Source organism: Leuciscus leuciscus, assembly GCF_965113295.1.
Source record: "Leuciscus leuciscus genome assembly, chromosome: 22".
Lineage (NCBI taxonomy): Eukaryota > Metazoa > Chordata > Actinopteri > Cypriniformes > Leuciscidae > Leuciscus > Leuciscus leuciscus.
Genome location: NC_138746.1, coordinates 5,791,358 through 5,808,767, shown reverse-complemented (window position 1 = coordinate 5,808,767; position 17,410 = coordinate 5,791,358). Strand labels below are relative to the sequence as shown.

General features: G+C 37.7%; 2 protein-coding genes across 3 annotated transcripts in view; one reads left to right on the top strand and one right to left on the bottom strand.

Annotated features, from left to right (window-relative positions):
• The window catches only part of cdh23 (cadherin-related 23), a 270,521-nt gene extending 266,756 nt beyond the window's left edge, over positions 1 to 3,765 (top strand). For both annotated transcript variants that reach the window (XM_082153247.1, XM_082153248.1), the window contains one exon: positions 719 to 3,765. In XM_082153247.1, the coding sequence (XP_082009373.1) occupies positions 719 to 1,057 (339 nt within the window). In that variant the 3' untranslated portion in view covers positions 1,058 to 3,765. The remainder of the gene's footprint in view (positions 1 to 718) is intronic.
• A 726-nt stretch (positions 3,766 to 4,491) lies between these two features.
• eif3s6ip (eukaryotic translation initiation factor 3, subunit 6 interacting protein) lies at positions 4,492 to 15,856 on the bottom strand. The gene is made up of 15 exons (XM_082153390.1): positions 15,703 to 15,856; positions 15,461 to 15,503; positions 14,453 to 14,666; positions 14,291 to 14,370; positions 14,104 to 14,165; positions 13,896 to 13,965; positions 13,061 to 13,134; positions 12,225 to 12,396; positions 11,993 to 12,147; positions 10,169 to 10,339; positions 9,603 to 9,736; positions 7,914 to 8,087; positions 6,202 to 6,391; positions 4,925 to 5,005; positions 4,492 to 4,795 (listed from the first exon to the last, which is right to left on the bottom strand). The coding sequence occupies exons 1-15, from the start codon at positions 15,739 to 15,741 to the stop codon at positions 4,718 to 4,720; spliced, it is 1,737 nt and encodes a 578-aa protein (XP_082009516.1). The 5' UTR covers positions 15,742 to 15,856; the 3' UTR covers positions 4,492 to 4,717.
• Between the last annotated feature and the right edge of the window lie 1,554 nt (positions 15,857 to 17,410).

Here is a 17,410-nt window from a genome sequence, read left to right as displayed (position 1 = left end):
TTCATTGCATCAATCTATTATTTAATCCATATTATAATTTACCTACTGTGTTATTTCATCCATTCTTCCTTCTATCCACCCATCATACATCCATTTAACCATCCATGCATCTGCTAATCCATAATTTCACGCATTCATCTATGATTGCATCTGTCCATAATTCCATCCCACCATGCATGCATTCGTTTCATTCATGCATCCATCCATTCAAAATTGCATCCATCATTCATTCTATCCTCCCATCATGCATCCATCCACCAATCCATAAATCCATTCAATCATCCATCATTCCATCCATGTTTTTCTATTTACCCATCATGTGTCCATCTATTAATTTATGCATCTACCAATCAATAATCCCACGCATCTCTCTGTGAATTCATCCATTCATCATTGTATCCATCATTCCTTCTATCCACCCATCATGCACCCATCCACAAATCTGTAAATTCATTCAATCATCTATCAACCAATCAACCCATTAATCCCTGCGTTCATGTTTGCATCTATGATTTCATCACACCCTGCATGCATTCATCACTCTAATATTGCATCCATCCATTCCTCATTTTATCCATCATTCCTTCCATCCATCAACCAACCAACCAACCCATCCATCCTTTAATCCATCCATCATATCCATAATTCCATGCCACCATGCATGCATTCATCACTCCATCATTGCATCATTTCATCCATCCATGTTCTCCTCTCTCAGCTGATCCAGAGTGACCTGGATGATGATGACGATGAGCGCATTGGTGTCGGGGGTCGAGGAACCCTTCGCTTCAAGCACAAGCTCCCGATCGAGCTCAGGGGTCCTGACGGGGTGCACGCGGTTCACGGCAGCACGGGCACGCTTTTGACCTCTGACCTCAACAGCCTGCCTGAAGACGACCAGCGGGCTCTGGCACGCTCCCTTGAAGCCTTGCACGCAGACGGCGGACTGTATGCCGAACGCAACGCCCGAACAGAATCCGCTAAATCAACACCTTTACACAGAAACAAGGGCAGCGACACTCTGTCCGAGAGTCCGTTAGAGATCACAGAATTATGACTAGCCGAGGCCTCGCTGGTCTGAGAAAACCACAGGGTGCACGCCACTCCTGGCTCTTTGTTTTCCTGAGGTTTGGAGGAGAGTTCAGGTTTGTAAGGGCCAGGTGTGAGGAGGTGTAGATGTGTGTGTAGACCGGGAACGACCTAAACAAGAGCAGTTTATCCCGTCTGGGCTAGTCAAAGAGCACTAAGACTTTAAACACACACACTCAAACTACACTATGAGAAACGAATGCACTCTCAGACCAGTGGAAGGCCGAACATGGACACTAGTTTTTATTTAGTTACTTTTTCATATTTGAATGGGGCAGCCGTGAATAACGTGGTGATGTTTGTATAATGAACAGTTTGAATGCTTATGAGAGTATAGCTCTAGGGCTTTTCACATCACAATTAACCCGGGGTTAAGCCACATTTCACACTTGTAAGTTGGAAAAGTGTTTAACTGAAGCCAGAACAGGGTCAGTACTGTATATCACAGTGCCAGGGGTATATCGTGTGAAACAGTGTAGTGATAGTAAGTATTGAGGAGTTTAGCAGACAACCAATCGTAAATGAAATTATTCAAATATTCATGCACTTCATATGGCCGCCGGAAGTATCTTTTTACACTGTTTAGTAGAAAAGTTGATATTTAAAAATGTTGAACGGAGATGGTAAACATGTTAAATGGAGACATTAAGACACAGTATTATTTTATCAATTTTTTATGTTTTTTTTTATTTATTTTTTTAATCTGTAATATATTTCTGAAGACTTAAAGGTGAGGTGTTCAAGTTCACAAAGCAGAATGGCAAAAATGTTCATTGTTTTGGTGCAGGCATCCCAAACAGTTCCCCTGTCTGCTATTGGTTGAAAAATGGCGCACGCTGTTAGCTTAGCTAATATTGCCTTGTCTTTTCAAGGGATCTAACCCACAATGTTCTAGACACATTACAAGGGTTCCGCCAGTAGTGGGCACTCGTGCAACAGAAGCAATGACGTACATCCGAGTGAACGAGATGGAAGTTAGCGAGGGAAGGACATAAAAAATTGGACTTAAATGCAGCCACTGTTCCCATTCCTCAAAATACAGATGGTGTCACAGTGTTTTCCCAAGTAGTAGTTCTATCATGTAAATATTCTGACATGTGTTACTCAAGCTGAACTCATCAAAATAACTTCCCCTCCCTCTTGCAGCAACATCTCTTCTCTTCTCTGATGACGTGTTTACTCGTGTGAGTTACAACCTGTCCACCAATAGCAAACCACAACCATCCAATCAATTCCCCACCCATAGTCAAAATCAAGTCCCGCCTGTCATTTTTTCTGGGTTGAGAAGCCATTTCACTAGGATATACATGTCATAAAAGAGAAGAAGACTATGCCATCTTTAAACATTTCCAAAAATGACACTTTAACGATAAGACAAACTGTGGGTTTTAGATACGGATGCACCGATATGAAAATTTTGGCCGATGCTGATAACTGATAATTCTTTATATTTGAAAGCTGATGACCGATATATTAACCGATAAAACTAAATCCAAATTTTGATATAGTTTTTGAGAGCCTGAGTTCAAAAACAAAAGTCTCACCATTAAAAGCCATGTCCCAAGAGCACAATTATAGTCTATATTACAGCACATGTTGCACATAACTGATTTTTTTCCTTTTTTGAAGTGATCCCAATCATATTTCAAGCAATTCAAAACCATCATGGCGAACAGCACTGCATCTGAAGAGTCTCAGCTGAAGGAAATAATACATTTTCTATCGGCTTTGATATATCGGCCAAATTTTCTTATTGGGCCAATAATGATAACATTAAAGATGAACATAAATAGGCTGATACCGATATGTGGCCGATATATGTGATGTGTGCTGTTCTTGTCTGATCAATGTTATTAACAATGTGAAAACATTTTTTTTAACCTGGGTTAACAGTTAAGTGTGAAAAGCCCATCTCCTATAAAAAGGAAAAGACCACAAGGAAATGGACAGTACTGTACCGATGTCCTTTACAGACCGGATTTAAGACTTTATAGAAATCACCTAATGAACTTTGTTTCAAATTTTGAACTGTCTGAAAAAAGTGTAATCTGCATTAAAAAAAAGAAAAAAAAAAAGGACAAAAATACGTTTCATGGACCAATGAGGAAACCCAGTCAGCAGACCTAACACTGTTTCCACTTGAACTTACTGAGGCCAGAGGTTTGTGTCTGGTCAAGTGAACCACAAAGAAAAAAAAATCTTTTTGTTTTTGCTTGAACTGAGGGACGTGTCATGTGTCATGGTTTTAATAAACACGGCAGTGTTTCACTTGTAATGCTTGTAAGGTTTATGAGATGCCAGAACTCAATTTGAACTTTTAAAAAAAAGTCAACCTGTTAAAACATGACAGAACACTGCCACTTAAGAGGGGGGGGGGGAATACCATGTTTTTATTTTACTTTTTTGATATATAAAAATAAAGAATATAAAAGATATTTTTGGAAAAGAAAATGCTGACCTACCAAACAGTTGAGTGTAAATGGTTGTATTTAAGTGTATTTATTTTTCAATATTTTATACCAGATTATTTGAGATGTGTGTGTTGTATGGCATTATGTTTTTATAGGCCCTATTCCCCCCTTTTTTTGTAACTTTTCTTTGTCATATTGTCTAAGCGTTGAGGCTGTGGATGGAAAATCTTTGTGGATCCTGTTTGAATAAAGGAAATATGCAACAGTTTTGCCTCAAGGTCCTGAAGATGATGATAACATATTGACCAAAGCAACAGTCGTCACGAGGACGGCATTCCTTTACGTATTGAAGCCCAGCAGGATATTAAAGTGTAAAGTGGCCCTTACATGATGTACACACTTGCACTGACAAAATGAATTTTCTCAGACTAGTTCATATTGGCAAGTGTAGGCTATTAAAATCGAACTGGAAAAGTTAAAAGATTAAAACATCTGGATTCCTACTGTTGTCACAGTGCAAGATATATTTTGTTGTATAGGAATCTATTGTCAGCCCAAAGTTGTCCAAAATAAATGGAAAGAAAATTTCAGTTTGCTATCGTTTTATGATCCTGCCTTATTATAGAAGTTAATACAGATTCTACTGCCATCTTCTGGCAGTAAGCGTGCACACAAAGTTATTTTTTATATTAATTTTATCAGTGTACCTCTTTTTTTCATTAATGTGCACCCATTATCTTTAATCAAAATAACATCTGGTGCTTTCAAGTCCTTTCTTTTTTTATGCCAGTCAAATACAAACAATAAACATGACAATAATGTTTATTGTACATTAGTAATGACTTTAGTCTAATCGTGAAACATGGGCAGTGACACTGTAAATCGGCTGAAGTCATACAATGTGAGAGTTTGGGTTTATGCATAATTACCATAACTTTTTCAGGCCCACTATATGTAATATGAAAACTCAAAAAACAAGAAAACTCCAAACTAGAGTTCAGCCACATCAAACTTTATTGACTTAGAAAAAAGCATTAGAAAGACTTCCAACAGCTTTGCTTGTTTTTGACACACCAGAGCATGTCAGTGAAACTGAATGGGATGGTATTATAGTTCAGAAATGGTCTCCGACTGGTTGAGTTGAGAAGTCTGGGTCGGCCTGTGATTGATGGATATCACAGTTCTAATTAGTTGAGAAACTTCTGATAGGATCTGCATTATATGGCTCGTGATGTGGAGTTGGTCGTAGCCGAGGTGCCGGACGCCAGAGGCATTTTCTTCAGCGTCCGGTTAAGCTACAGAACATGAAAAGGCACAATCAAAATGTGACGATGTTGATGATAAATACAACAAAACATTTACATAAACTAATTGCAAAAGGAAATGTGTGGAGTATGCAAGTTTGAAAAATAATTGAAGTGTACCTCCTCAAACTTGTGGATCTGTCGGATAAAGAAATCTCCATAGCGACGGGCAACCTTGGTGTCTGCAATATGGATCATATCCTGATGGAAGAAAATGTGATCTTTTTTAAGTCTGCACTCACAAAGATCATTATTTCATCAGTGAAAACATTCAGAAACGGAGTATAACTTGGAAAAATATATATTTGCTATAGATCTTTAAGACTTTTAGATCTTTAAGTTGTTTGAGATATTTTAAGATCATATAGAGAAACATCCAGCCAAATAAAGGCTCACTGAAGTGCCTTGAAATGTGCAGCATTATTCAGTGTTGACGTCATTTCCACTGAAACAGGAAGACAGGGCGGCACATATCGAACAGAGCTTCTCTCCTTTTTTAAAGTAGCCAATAGCGTTTTGTTTATATGACAGCTCGGCCGGAGCCGTTGAGCTCGGTAAAGCTGCAGTTTCCTCCCAATCTCTTCTATATCGCTTTAACATACAGCATTCTGTGCAGAATTTAAATGGGTCCGATACGTCTTCTGGTCTGCGTCGACTCGCGCTTATGATCCGCTCTGTGTATCGTGTCTCTGGACTGGAGCAGGCGGTGTGTGCGCGCTGCGGCGGTTCGTGTGATATTAACATGAAAAAACTAGACTTCTTTCGCCCCATTGGAAAGCATATTTACACTGTCTGAATCGTTCCCTATATAGTGCACTATCTGCATTCACAATGTAGAAAATAGTAAATGTATGAACAAGTGACTGATTTTTGTCGCAGCTTCAGCATCTATTTATCATTTCGGGGGCGGGACGCTTTAGATTCTAGAGAGCATTTGATTGGACAGAAAATCTGATAAGAACCTGAAGTGCAGAGTGATCAAAGTCATTGATCCAGACTGGCGAAAGTGAGAGATTTTGAATGTTTATTTCTTCTAAATGTGAACTGAGTCAGTTTTGGAGCACACTAGCTTATATTCATACTAAAAGCCAAACAACTTCCATTTCGATTTCATGGGGACTTAAAATATTTAAGAAATTGTAATAAAACAATTTGGGAAAAAGTTTTTTACCGTATAAATGTCCAGTATGTAAAATAAATAATTAAAAGCTAAAATTAAAATGAAAACTTAACTTTGCGTTTTTGTCTTTAAACTAGAACGGCGTAAGTCAACACACACACACACACACAGACACACAGACACACACAGACAGACACAGACAGACACACACAGACACACACAGACACACACACACACACACACACACACACACACACACACACACACACACACACACCTTGTCGATGTAAAAGTCGACCTCAGATGCAGACTGAAACTCTCCGTCCAGAGCAGAGATGCCGCTGGTCCACACCAGGTTCTTCATCTTGTGTTTGAAGACCAGCAGCTGGATCCGGAACTCCTGCTCAGTCATGTCCAGGAATCCGGCCAGTTTGGCCACTGGCATAGTGGTGTAGAGCTTCAGGAAACTGAGAGAAACACACGAGTCAGCTGAGGAGTTTTAGAACAACCAACATGCTCCAGCTGCAAGTAGGGCTGGCCAATATAATTCTAGATAAATTCAAGCTGATGCTAGGTAGAATTTAAAAAATAAATAATAATTTGAAACTAAAATATCTTTAGAAGATATATAAATATAATTTAAAGTATTAAGATTTTTACGGAATGCTTTTAGAATAGAATCATTTTTAAATCACCAATATAACAAAACATAGGAACAGGAAACCTAATGTTCAAATAAAAAAGCACATTTAAGTATTACACAATATTCACAATAGGGGCTTTGCACTGGAGGACCCTTTCTATAGTTCCTAGAACTACTGGTGGAAGTACCCGGTTTTTGGCGTGTTTCCACCACAGGAACTAGGAACTATTTTAGATCAAGGAACTTGTTTTTGGGGAACTAAATGATCTCTCCTACTTCAGAGTAGGGTCTAACCCAGCACAATAAGAACTACCAGTGACACAAGTGTACATTGACTGTCCAAATGTGATCTGTGTCCTCTATCCTCCAGCTGTTGATGTCTGTAAATGCTGATCCGATGATCCGAATGCTTAAAGGGATACTCCACCGTTTTTTCATATTAAACTATGTTATTCCCTTGACTAAGACGAGTTGATGCATACCTCTCTCGTCTCAGTGCGTGCACTTAATCGCTCTGGCGCACGGTGACACTTTGATAGCACTTAGCTTAGCCCAGTATATTCAATGGTATCTAACAGCAATGAACTTAGAAGTGACCAAACACACCAACGTTTTTCTAAGCGGGTTAAAAAGGATAACTATAATGTATGGCGGAATAGCACTTTTGGGAATACTTCGACTCGGCGCAGTAAAAAGTCACGCCTGATCCTCTTCCTCTCACTTCTGTCAATAGTGGGAAGAGGATCAGGCGTGACTTTTTACTATGCCAAGTCGAAGTATTCCCAAAAGTGCTATGCCGCCATACATTATAATTATCCTTTTTAACCCGCTTAGAAAAGCACCATGTTTTATTTTGTGTCACCATACTTGGTCGTATAACTACTCGTGTAACTGTTTCTAAATAGGGAAAACGTTGATGTGTTTGGTCACTTCTAAGTTCATTGCTGTTAGATACCATTGAATATACTGGGCTAAGCTAAGTGCTATCAAAGTGTCGCCGCGCGCCAGAGCGATTAAGTGCACGCACTGAGACGAGAGAGGTATGCATCAACTCGTCTTAGTTAAGGGAATAACATAGTTTAATATGAAAAAAACGGTGGAGTATCCCTTTAACCGATCCGAATGCAACCAGGAAAATGGCCCTGGGGAGAAATTAGCTGTTTGGGAACCTCCCTGATGGCTAGTTCCTAAAACTGAGTTCCTAGAGCTATGTGGTGCAAAAGCCCCTAATGTTTCTAATTTATAAATATACCATGAATATCTGCTAATTCCAGGACCAGACACAGCATATCATTCTTGTTCCTCCAGACAGAACTGGCGTGAGCGTGAAGTAAAGGGTGTTGTACCTGCGGATGGTGGAGAGCTGCGCCTGCTGCTGCACCTCCTCTGCAAACACTTTGAGCTGCTGCTGGAATGGCTCTTTGTGGTAATTTGGATTAACGTTATCATAGTTTGGAACTACAGGTGACAGGAACTTGGGGCAGGCAAAACTGAACAACTCCTCAAACACCTGTAGATCTCTGAAGAAGAGGGGGGAAACAATCAGAACTGTTTAGATGCTGTGTATACAGATACATATGTATGTGTGTAATTTTAATACTTTTATTCAGCAATATAATAAATTGATCAACTGACAGTAAAGACATTTATAATGTTTTGATGATAATAAAAAATTTTTTATTTTGCAGTAAATCATCATATTAGAATTAGAGATGCACCGATTACAATTTTCTGGGCCGATTCCGATTTCCGATTGAGTTTGACCTGCTGATACCGATTTTAGCCGATAAAATTTTTTTCTAACCACTTTACAGCACACACCAATATTTATTTTCGATCTTTTCTTTAACCCTTTCACGCTTAAGTTTAAAATATTCTAACTGACACTGACACCCCCACCCCCCCGAGTGAGTTTTTTCAAGGCGAACGTTTCCTTTAATGTTTCCATGGCGACGCGTCACACGATACACCGCAGCCACAATAATACTGTATGACAGATGTGTCGCTTTTATTTCGCTTTTCTTTTTTTATTCAAAATATTCACAAACTTGCTTACCATGTCATCAACTAGCCTATCTGATATTCCGATTCTCAAATACGTGCAAGTGAGTGTGTTTGGTCGTTTAAAAACCTTTATAAATAATCTTGATCTATAACATGAGATGGGCGCCGCAATGTTGTCCTGTCAGTCGGATTTACAGCACGTGAATTCATCAGTTTCTCCCGAAATAAATGCAAGAAAATGGCCGGTGAACTGAGAAGAATAGAGTAAACTTTATAGTTACTTCCACTGTGTTTGTCTGATATGAATAACACATTTCGGCAAATTATATTTGAATAGATTGTTATTGCTGCTTCCACAGACATCAGTGTGTATTTTACAAACTCCAAATGTATTGTTTTACTCGTGCTTATGTGTATTTAAATATCTGAAAGCTAAAATAAACATTATGAGGTTGAAAACACTGCTTAGTTGTGATATATGACAGCGCTGAGCGCGTCCGACTCTGGCTCAGCGCCAGCCAACGCGCGAAAGCACAGTTTGAATCTGGCATTTATGCGACGTCACTGAACATTATAAATGTGGCACCGTACTCTCAGGCACAGAAATAAAAATCCCATATATGAGACCGTACCGCTCAAAAGGTTAATCATGCAGCGCCCGAGTTCATTTAACAGGCATAAAATCGGCATATGTCATGGCCGATCACGTGAAAATCTGCCAATTCCGGTCACCAGCCGATCAATTGGTGCATCTCTAATTAGAATGATTTCTGAAGGATCATGTGACACTGAAGACTGGAGTAATGATGCTGAAAATTCAGCTTTGATCATAGGAATACATTTAATTTTAAAATATATTAAAATAGAAAAGTTAAAAATAAATATTTCCACAATATTACTTTTGTTAAATAAATGCAGCCTTGGTGAGCATTAAAGACTTCTTTCAAAAACATGGGAAAAAAAAATCTTACCAATCACAAATATGTAGTATATAAATCTAACTTTAATAGATAATGTGTTTGCGTTCTCACCCTTTCTGCATGCGGAGCATCTTGTCTCCGTATTTCTCGCGGAGCTGTGTGTGAATGCTCTCGTCGATGCGCATGGGGTACATGGTGAGAGCGATGGCCAGCAGTCCGTGCATCTGCTCGTTCTGTTTATTAATCTGAGCATCACACAATACATGATTTAGATGAAATATCACACCATTATGACAGCATATAATAGATAGTACAGCAGAACGCAACCAATTCAATCTCAAGTATAACACCAGGAATAATAATGCACAAATATCAGGACTGGCTCATGAGATTTTAACCAGTCTCTCACACAAAAAAGAAAAAAAGAAGAAGAAAATAAATGCAGCACCTTTAAGATGTTTGTACTATTTTAATGACAATGAAAATTCTTATTACTGTGTCCATTTGAAAGAATTATCAAATGAAATTATCCTCATTACTGTTAACCAGCTATTTTACAGTAAATAAAATACTATAATACATTGCTTTTTTGTTTTATTTAAATCAGCATACAACATAAAGCACTACAACAAAATTATGCAAATGGTACACATACTTTTGATTTTAAATTCACTGACCATCTCATATTTGTAGGTGGTTCTCTGGAACATGTTTCTGGTCCTCTGGATGTAGAGCAGGATGTTGGCGAAGACACGGATGGCGTCCTGATAGCGTCTCATCATCAGATACGCAAAACCCACATAGTAGTAGGTGGTGATCTGACACTCAGGCACGCGTGAATACATGCTCTGAAACACATCATGAACACAACATTATCATACTGACCTACCCATCAAACCTTGAGACATCCATAGACAGTGGCAGTGCTGCTGGACAGGGTCATCATCATTCACTACAACTATTAAAAACATTTCTGATCATTTAAATAAAGCTCATATAAATAAGTATTATTTGAAAAACTTACAAATGTTGCCTTGACAATAAACTGAAATAAGTTGAACACTTATTTTATTACCTGGAAATAACTAAAACTGAACAAACGGAAATACAGTTTTTTCCTGTATAATTTTTCTCCCTTTAGCAGGGATGCAAACACATGTATGGTTAAAAAAGAGAGAGGTTATCGAATCCCTCGCCCCGCGGCAAATATCCAGATACTTACATAATTGTGATGAATTTAATCCTTTGTAAGTTATCATTTTGCAGTGTAAGATTACAGTTAACACCTTTAAATATTACATAAATGTATTATGTATTTTTATTAAACTTAGTGAGTGTATAAATCAGCAGCAAAAAGTAATTCTTGAGAAAATCTGCACAGTAATTTTATAAAATCTAAACATGTTAATAAAAACAAATTACTATTAGTACTCTTATAAAATTCAATCAGGCAATCATACATTTCACAATTTTATATTTATATATGAATGTCAAGAATTCAGAAGTGTATATATAGCCTACACTACACTGAAATAATATACAATTAAATTATGCTTATTTTAAATGTATTGTGCAGGCTAGGTATAAAAAATATAGGCTTTTAATAATCTTTCAGTGCGCAAAACCATGATAATATGAAATGCGTATGCGCATCGCGGGTGCAGGATGATGTGCTCAAAGCAACATGGAGTCACAGTGTGCAGCGCTGCACAAGTGCGCATTTAAAAGTTCACATTATAATGTGAATATATCATATTGGAGAGAGTTTTACCGTGCATCCTGCTGTAACCGGACGAGGCGCCCGCGCTGTTTGAATACTGAATGGAGAATGATTGCCAGCCGCAGAGGAGGGAAAACGAGTTTCCGTAAACTTTAATTTAATGATGTAAATAGACTTCTGTCCCTCACATTAAGCAATGGAATGGCTTCAGATGACTTTGTGAAATTATAATGAGACGCTCTCAGACCCAAGTCACCCAAACTGACGTGAAAAAAGCGGGAGGCGCCGAAAAGCGCGCTGTTTGCATCCCTGCTTTAGGGTCTGTAAACTAAAAATATGAACAAAACTATGATAAACTCAAGGGTACGTTTTCACAAAAACCATGTACTAAAATATTGTGTTTTCCCTTTGCGGTTTTCACGTACAGGCAACGTCGTCAAAACAATCCCCGTACACACTGATTCGCAAAAACAACTGAAAGCGCTGTATGCTGCTGCCAGGCCAGTAGTTGGCGATGGCGCTTTGTAAAGAAAAACTACGCACCTATAGACTGAACATGTGATACACAAGTACATGATGTCCGTTTTCACAAATTCGTGTTTTTGTAGTTTACACAGACACGATAACGGTCTCGTTTTCAAAAACTTGCGCCTTGAAACCCTTTTTCAAAAGTTTGCGTTTTAAGGCCCCCAAAAAACAGCTGTCGTGTAAATGGCCCCTAAATAAAAAGTTTTAAAAAATTAAAAACACTGGTAACACTGGTGCTGGGCTATTTTATTACCTTCTTGTTGAGTTCGATGTTCTCCAGGACTTTGATGGCCTGATAGTAATCGCCCAGCAGAGAGTGAAGCCTCAGTAAACCCACCAGACTGAAATAACCCAACATCTTATAGAGCGAGTGACGGCCGTATTCTCCAGCCACTGACTCAGGGTCACCTGTAACAGAGACAGCAGCGTCACACTGAGATCTGGATAAAGAAGTAGGTGTGTGAGGGCCGGTTGACGTCTTTCACCTCCGCTGGTGTACACCTCCAGCTGACGGTTGATGTTGCTCTTGTCCACCAGAGAGTGAAGAACATTTAGCACGCTGTGAACGTTCCAGATCTTGGGATTGTTCCTCAGGAATTCAATCTCTTCTTCTGATTTCTTGGCAGTCTTACAGCGATACTGACTGAATGACTGGAACTGCAAAACAGAGACAGAGAGAAATGTTAAAGGGGTCATCGGATGCCCATTTTCCACAAGTTGGTAGGATTCTTTAGGGTCTTCATGTAAAGTTTGTAACATACTTTGGTTAAAATTCCTCAATGGTTGTGCAAAACAACACCCTTTTACCTCCTCAAAAACAACTCTGTTCACAGAGACCCGTTTCAATGCATGTCTCTTTAAATGATAATGAGCAACTGCTCACCCCAGCCTTCTCTTCCGTGGGGCGTGTCGACACAAGACACGTTTAATTCTGCCTTGGTGGACAGTATACAAATGGCTGAGGGCAAAATATGCTAATACAGGACAGACTGTCAGTGGTCGTGGGTGGAGCATGAGCAATATGACATCATATTGCTCAGAAAATCCAAACGGACTGATTATTGAGAGTGTTTAGACTTTTTGAGGATTAAAAAAAAGGAGTGAATGGATTTTTTTCATTGTATGGTGGTTGTGTCCACACACTGCAAAGACACATTTATATGCAAACACCATATGAAAGTGAATTTTGCATCCGATGATCCCTTTAAGAGATATAAAGCTTTTCACTTTTCCATGAACACATCAGTTACACAGAAGGTGCCAGAACAAGAGGGCTTTTGAGGACCAAGAGTCTCCTTAACCACATGCGCTTCGCTCTTACCTGGTAAATGAACTCATCGATGATGTCCCACAGCCACTGGTTAGGAAGCTCTAGAGGTGCCGGTCCATCAGCATCTGAGAACAATACACCACATTAAATGTGCTGATGTAAAACAAGCGCATATCTAAACCTACTCAAACTCAGGATCTATGACTGGGCGATATGAATAAAAAAAAAAATCCTCTGACAATATTCAACATACACTACCATTTAAAAGTTTGGAGTCTGTATGATTCTGTAATGTTTTTGAAAGCAGTCTCTTACCCAAGGCTGCATTTATTTGAACAATTACACAAATCAAAAAATAATATTGTGAACTATAATTCTAATTTAAAATAACAGTTTATTTTATTTTAATATATTTAAAAATGTATTCCTGTGATGGCAAAGCTGAATTTCCAGCAGCCAAATTCTGTTTAAAAGAAACATTTATTTGCAAAAGAACACTTTTGTATCATTACAAATGTCTTTAAAGTCAATTAAATTGCCCTTGCTGAATAAAATAGTGTAAAAAAATGTTATACTGACCCCAAAAATTTGAGTGGTAGTTTATATGGAAAACAGCAGATATTTTGATAGATTTTTTAAATTAATTATTAAAATTAATCATTAATTTAACAGCCCATATATTAAGACACATTAGCTATATAGCTCAATATTTATGTTTACTGCAAAAAAATAAGCCAGTAAAAATCTAGCATTTAAAAATACATTTTTTAGGAAATTGAATGGCCAAATAAAATTATTGCAATGCTGCTTAATTTTATATCATCACACATGTCTGAAATATCACCCAAACCATATTCCTTTACATGTAATTGGTGTTTGGACTCACTGAGGATGTAGTTGAAGAGGTTGCAGTAATTATAATAGGACTCAAACCTCTGGTCGAGAGTTGGACCTCCCTACAGATGAGGAGACACATGACAAGAGCTGAGACTTAATATATATATATAAGCTTCAGTATATATATATATATATATATACACACAAGAACTTTCTTGACTATAACACCAACAAGACAGATGAGCAAACACACTCACGCTGACTTTGGCGTAGATGTGCCTGTAGTACAGCTCCTTGTAAAGGATCAAGAAAACTGCATCTGTAACAGACAAAACAAAATGTGCAAGTCAGCAAAAAAAAACACGTACATCATCAAACTGTTCGGTTAAGAGCCGAGTTAAGAGCTTCGGATTCCTGAATACAGCAAAAATCGAATTCACTCACCATTCCCAACCAGGGAAGCGATGGCTTCTGCCTCAGGCCATGGAGACGTCTTAAAGAAGCGTTCTGTAAGCTTATTCCAGCTGAAATCAAATCAAATATGATGATACATCAAGATTTCCCTGCATATATCAGAAAAGTCCATGTAACCGTACGGCTGTGCACCTGTTCTCATAAACATCCTGGATCTCGTAGATCTTCTGCTCAATGCTCTCGCTGGACACACGGTTGGCCTGCAGCTCGTAAACCTTCTGATCGATCAGGTCTGAGATGGTTTTATGAAAATATTGCAGAAAGTTCTTGATGACCTCAGGGATCACATGGTACGTCTGCTGGTGCTCATACTGACGTTCAAAAGCCAGGTCGGCTTTAGGGTCGCCTGCAGAAGACACGTACTTTATATAGCCATCTAGGTAATCAATCTGTTCAAAAACTTTATTTGGGTGGTAAAAAGCTTAAAACTGCCAAAGTATTAAAAAAATGGTGTATATACTGAGGTAAGATTGGTAAGATTTTTTATCACCAAGGCTGCATTTATTTGATTAAAAATACAAAAAATAATAATATTGTGAAGTATTATTACAATTTAAAACAGCTGTTTTCTATGTGAATATATAGTAAAGTGTAATTTATTCCTGTGATCAAAGCTGAATTTTCAGGATCATTACTCCAGTCTTCAGTGTCACATGATCCTTCAGAAATCCTTCTAATATTATACAAAAGATTCTATTTAAAATAAATGCTTTTCTTTTGAACTTTCTACTCAAAGAATCCGAAAAAAAAAATTGTACACAACTGTTTTCAACATTGCTAATAATGATAATGAATGTTTTTTGAGCATCAAATCCACATATTATAATGATTTCCGAAGGACACTGAAGACTGGAGTAATGATGCTGAAAATTCAGCTTTAAATCACAGGAATAAATTACATTTTAAAATAGAAAACAGTTATTTCAAATTAATAATATTTAACCATATTACTGTTTTTGTTGTATTTTTAATCAAATAAATGCAGCCTTGGGGAGCAGAAGAGACTTCTTTTAAAAACATTAAAAATGTTACCGATCAAAACTTTTGAACATATTTATTTACTGATTTATATATGTGTGTGTGTGTGTGTGTTGTTTGTTTTTGTGTCTTTATCTGTCATCTGTATAAGCAGACACTTACCGGTGTGATAGTCATAATCAGTGGGGTAGGTATAAGGGTCATACTGCAGACAAAAAGAGAGTTTACAAAAGTATTAATCTGCCATGTTAACATTAAAATGCAGGGTGAGGGTGAAGTTTGTAATAAACAAAGAGAATGAAACTTTGGTGTGATCGCGATGCTCCACTGATTAAGATCAATACACGCTAACGTTACACGCTTTAATCTCTTAAACACGCTCTCGTGTTAAAACAGTCACTCACGGTAACCTCTTCCTCTTCATTCGGGGCCGGGAAAGACATGATGAACCTTTATTCCTCTAGTTTGAGTATAATTCGTTAAAAAAACCTGAAAACTCCACAGCTGCCGCAAAGCACGCGCGGAGGAGAGAGAGGAAGTCCACTGCACATACTTCCGGTGACGCACCCGCAGCGCACAGGGCATTGTGGGCCAGTGGCGGAATCATTTTACGTAAACTTTCAGATTTCAAGTATTAAATTAGAAACGTTTGATTGGTTAATCCTGACCACGCTAGTCATCCAATTATTTGCTGTAAGACTGTTCATAATTTTTTAAGTCAGTTAGGCTACATAAAAACGTAGATTGATCTCATTTGATACCGAAAAGCAAGACTGATTACACCTAACCTACTGATAGCTGGTCATACTAGTTCTTAAGGCAACTAGTTATCTGTAGAACATTTGAACTAAACCTATTTTACAAGATATTTTCTATGGTGAATGTTCACTGATATCTAGCTGCATTATCATATGTGTCCAGTAGATGTCCAGGTGTTCCTATAAATGAGCAGCATTCACATCTGCCAACTTCGAATCTGATTTATTTCATGACGTTTTTATTTTATTATTTTTTTTGTGTGGCTTTTATAATGAGGTTTTTCATCAGAAGATAAGTAATGAAACACCAAGAGTTATTGCGATTTTGTCTACAACAAGACTCCCAATCAATATCTCTATAGTGTTGGCTATACTGAAGATCTGATGATTTTAATGAGTGAATTCATGCTTCACTGAGCACTGCTGAACACGAGAGGCAAAAATAGAACGTGTGCCCTTTGAATTAACAATAAATAAGTGAGGTTTTGAAATCCCACATGTGTAGTTCTGTCTCTGCAGTCGTGGGAATGGAGGCTGTTATGAGTTTCAATAACTGCTGCCATATGTCTACTTATTTGGCTTGAAAAAGAGAATAGGAGAAAAGCGGTTCAAAGTGTTTTGAATTACTTTAAGCCACTCTGGCATGTCAGTGCAAACAAGCCAAAGTGTTTAAAAAATAAAAACACAATAAGATGATGATGATGGCTTTCAAGTCTGAGTCTGCAGTTATTATTAATAGAGATGCTGCTGCTGAGGGGGATGATTTTCTGTGGATGAAAAGAGTAAATGAAAATAAAAAAAGTTAAACATCATCACTAATGGTTATTAGATCATGTGTTCATCACGCACATCCAGATAGTCAGAAATGCTATGATTATTTATTTTATGTTTCTATCTATCTATCTATCTATCTATCTATCTATCTATCTATCTATCTATCTATCTATCTATCTATCTATCTATCTATCTATCTATCTATCTATCTATCTATCATCCGTCCGCCCGTCCGCCCGCCCATCCATCCATCCATCCATCCATCCATCCATCCATCCATCCATCCATCCATCCATCTATCTATCTATCTATCTATCTATCTATCTATCTATCTATCTATCTATCTATCTATCTATCTATCTATCTATCTATCTATCTATCTATCTATCTATCTAGACTTTACAGTCAAACCAAAAAAATGTTCAAACACCATATATCATTTTTTATTTTTTGTTATAGAAAAAATAATAGTGGGTGCAGGACACTAGTTCATTTATGTAAATTAGGATAGCAAGGTGTCCGAATAAATTTTGATTTTACTGTATATCTATCTAGGCCTATCTATATACATATATATGTG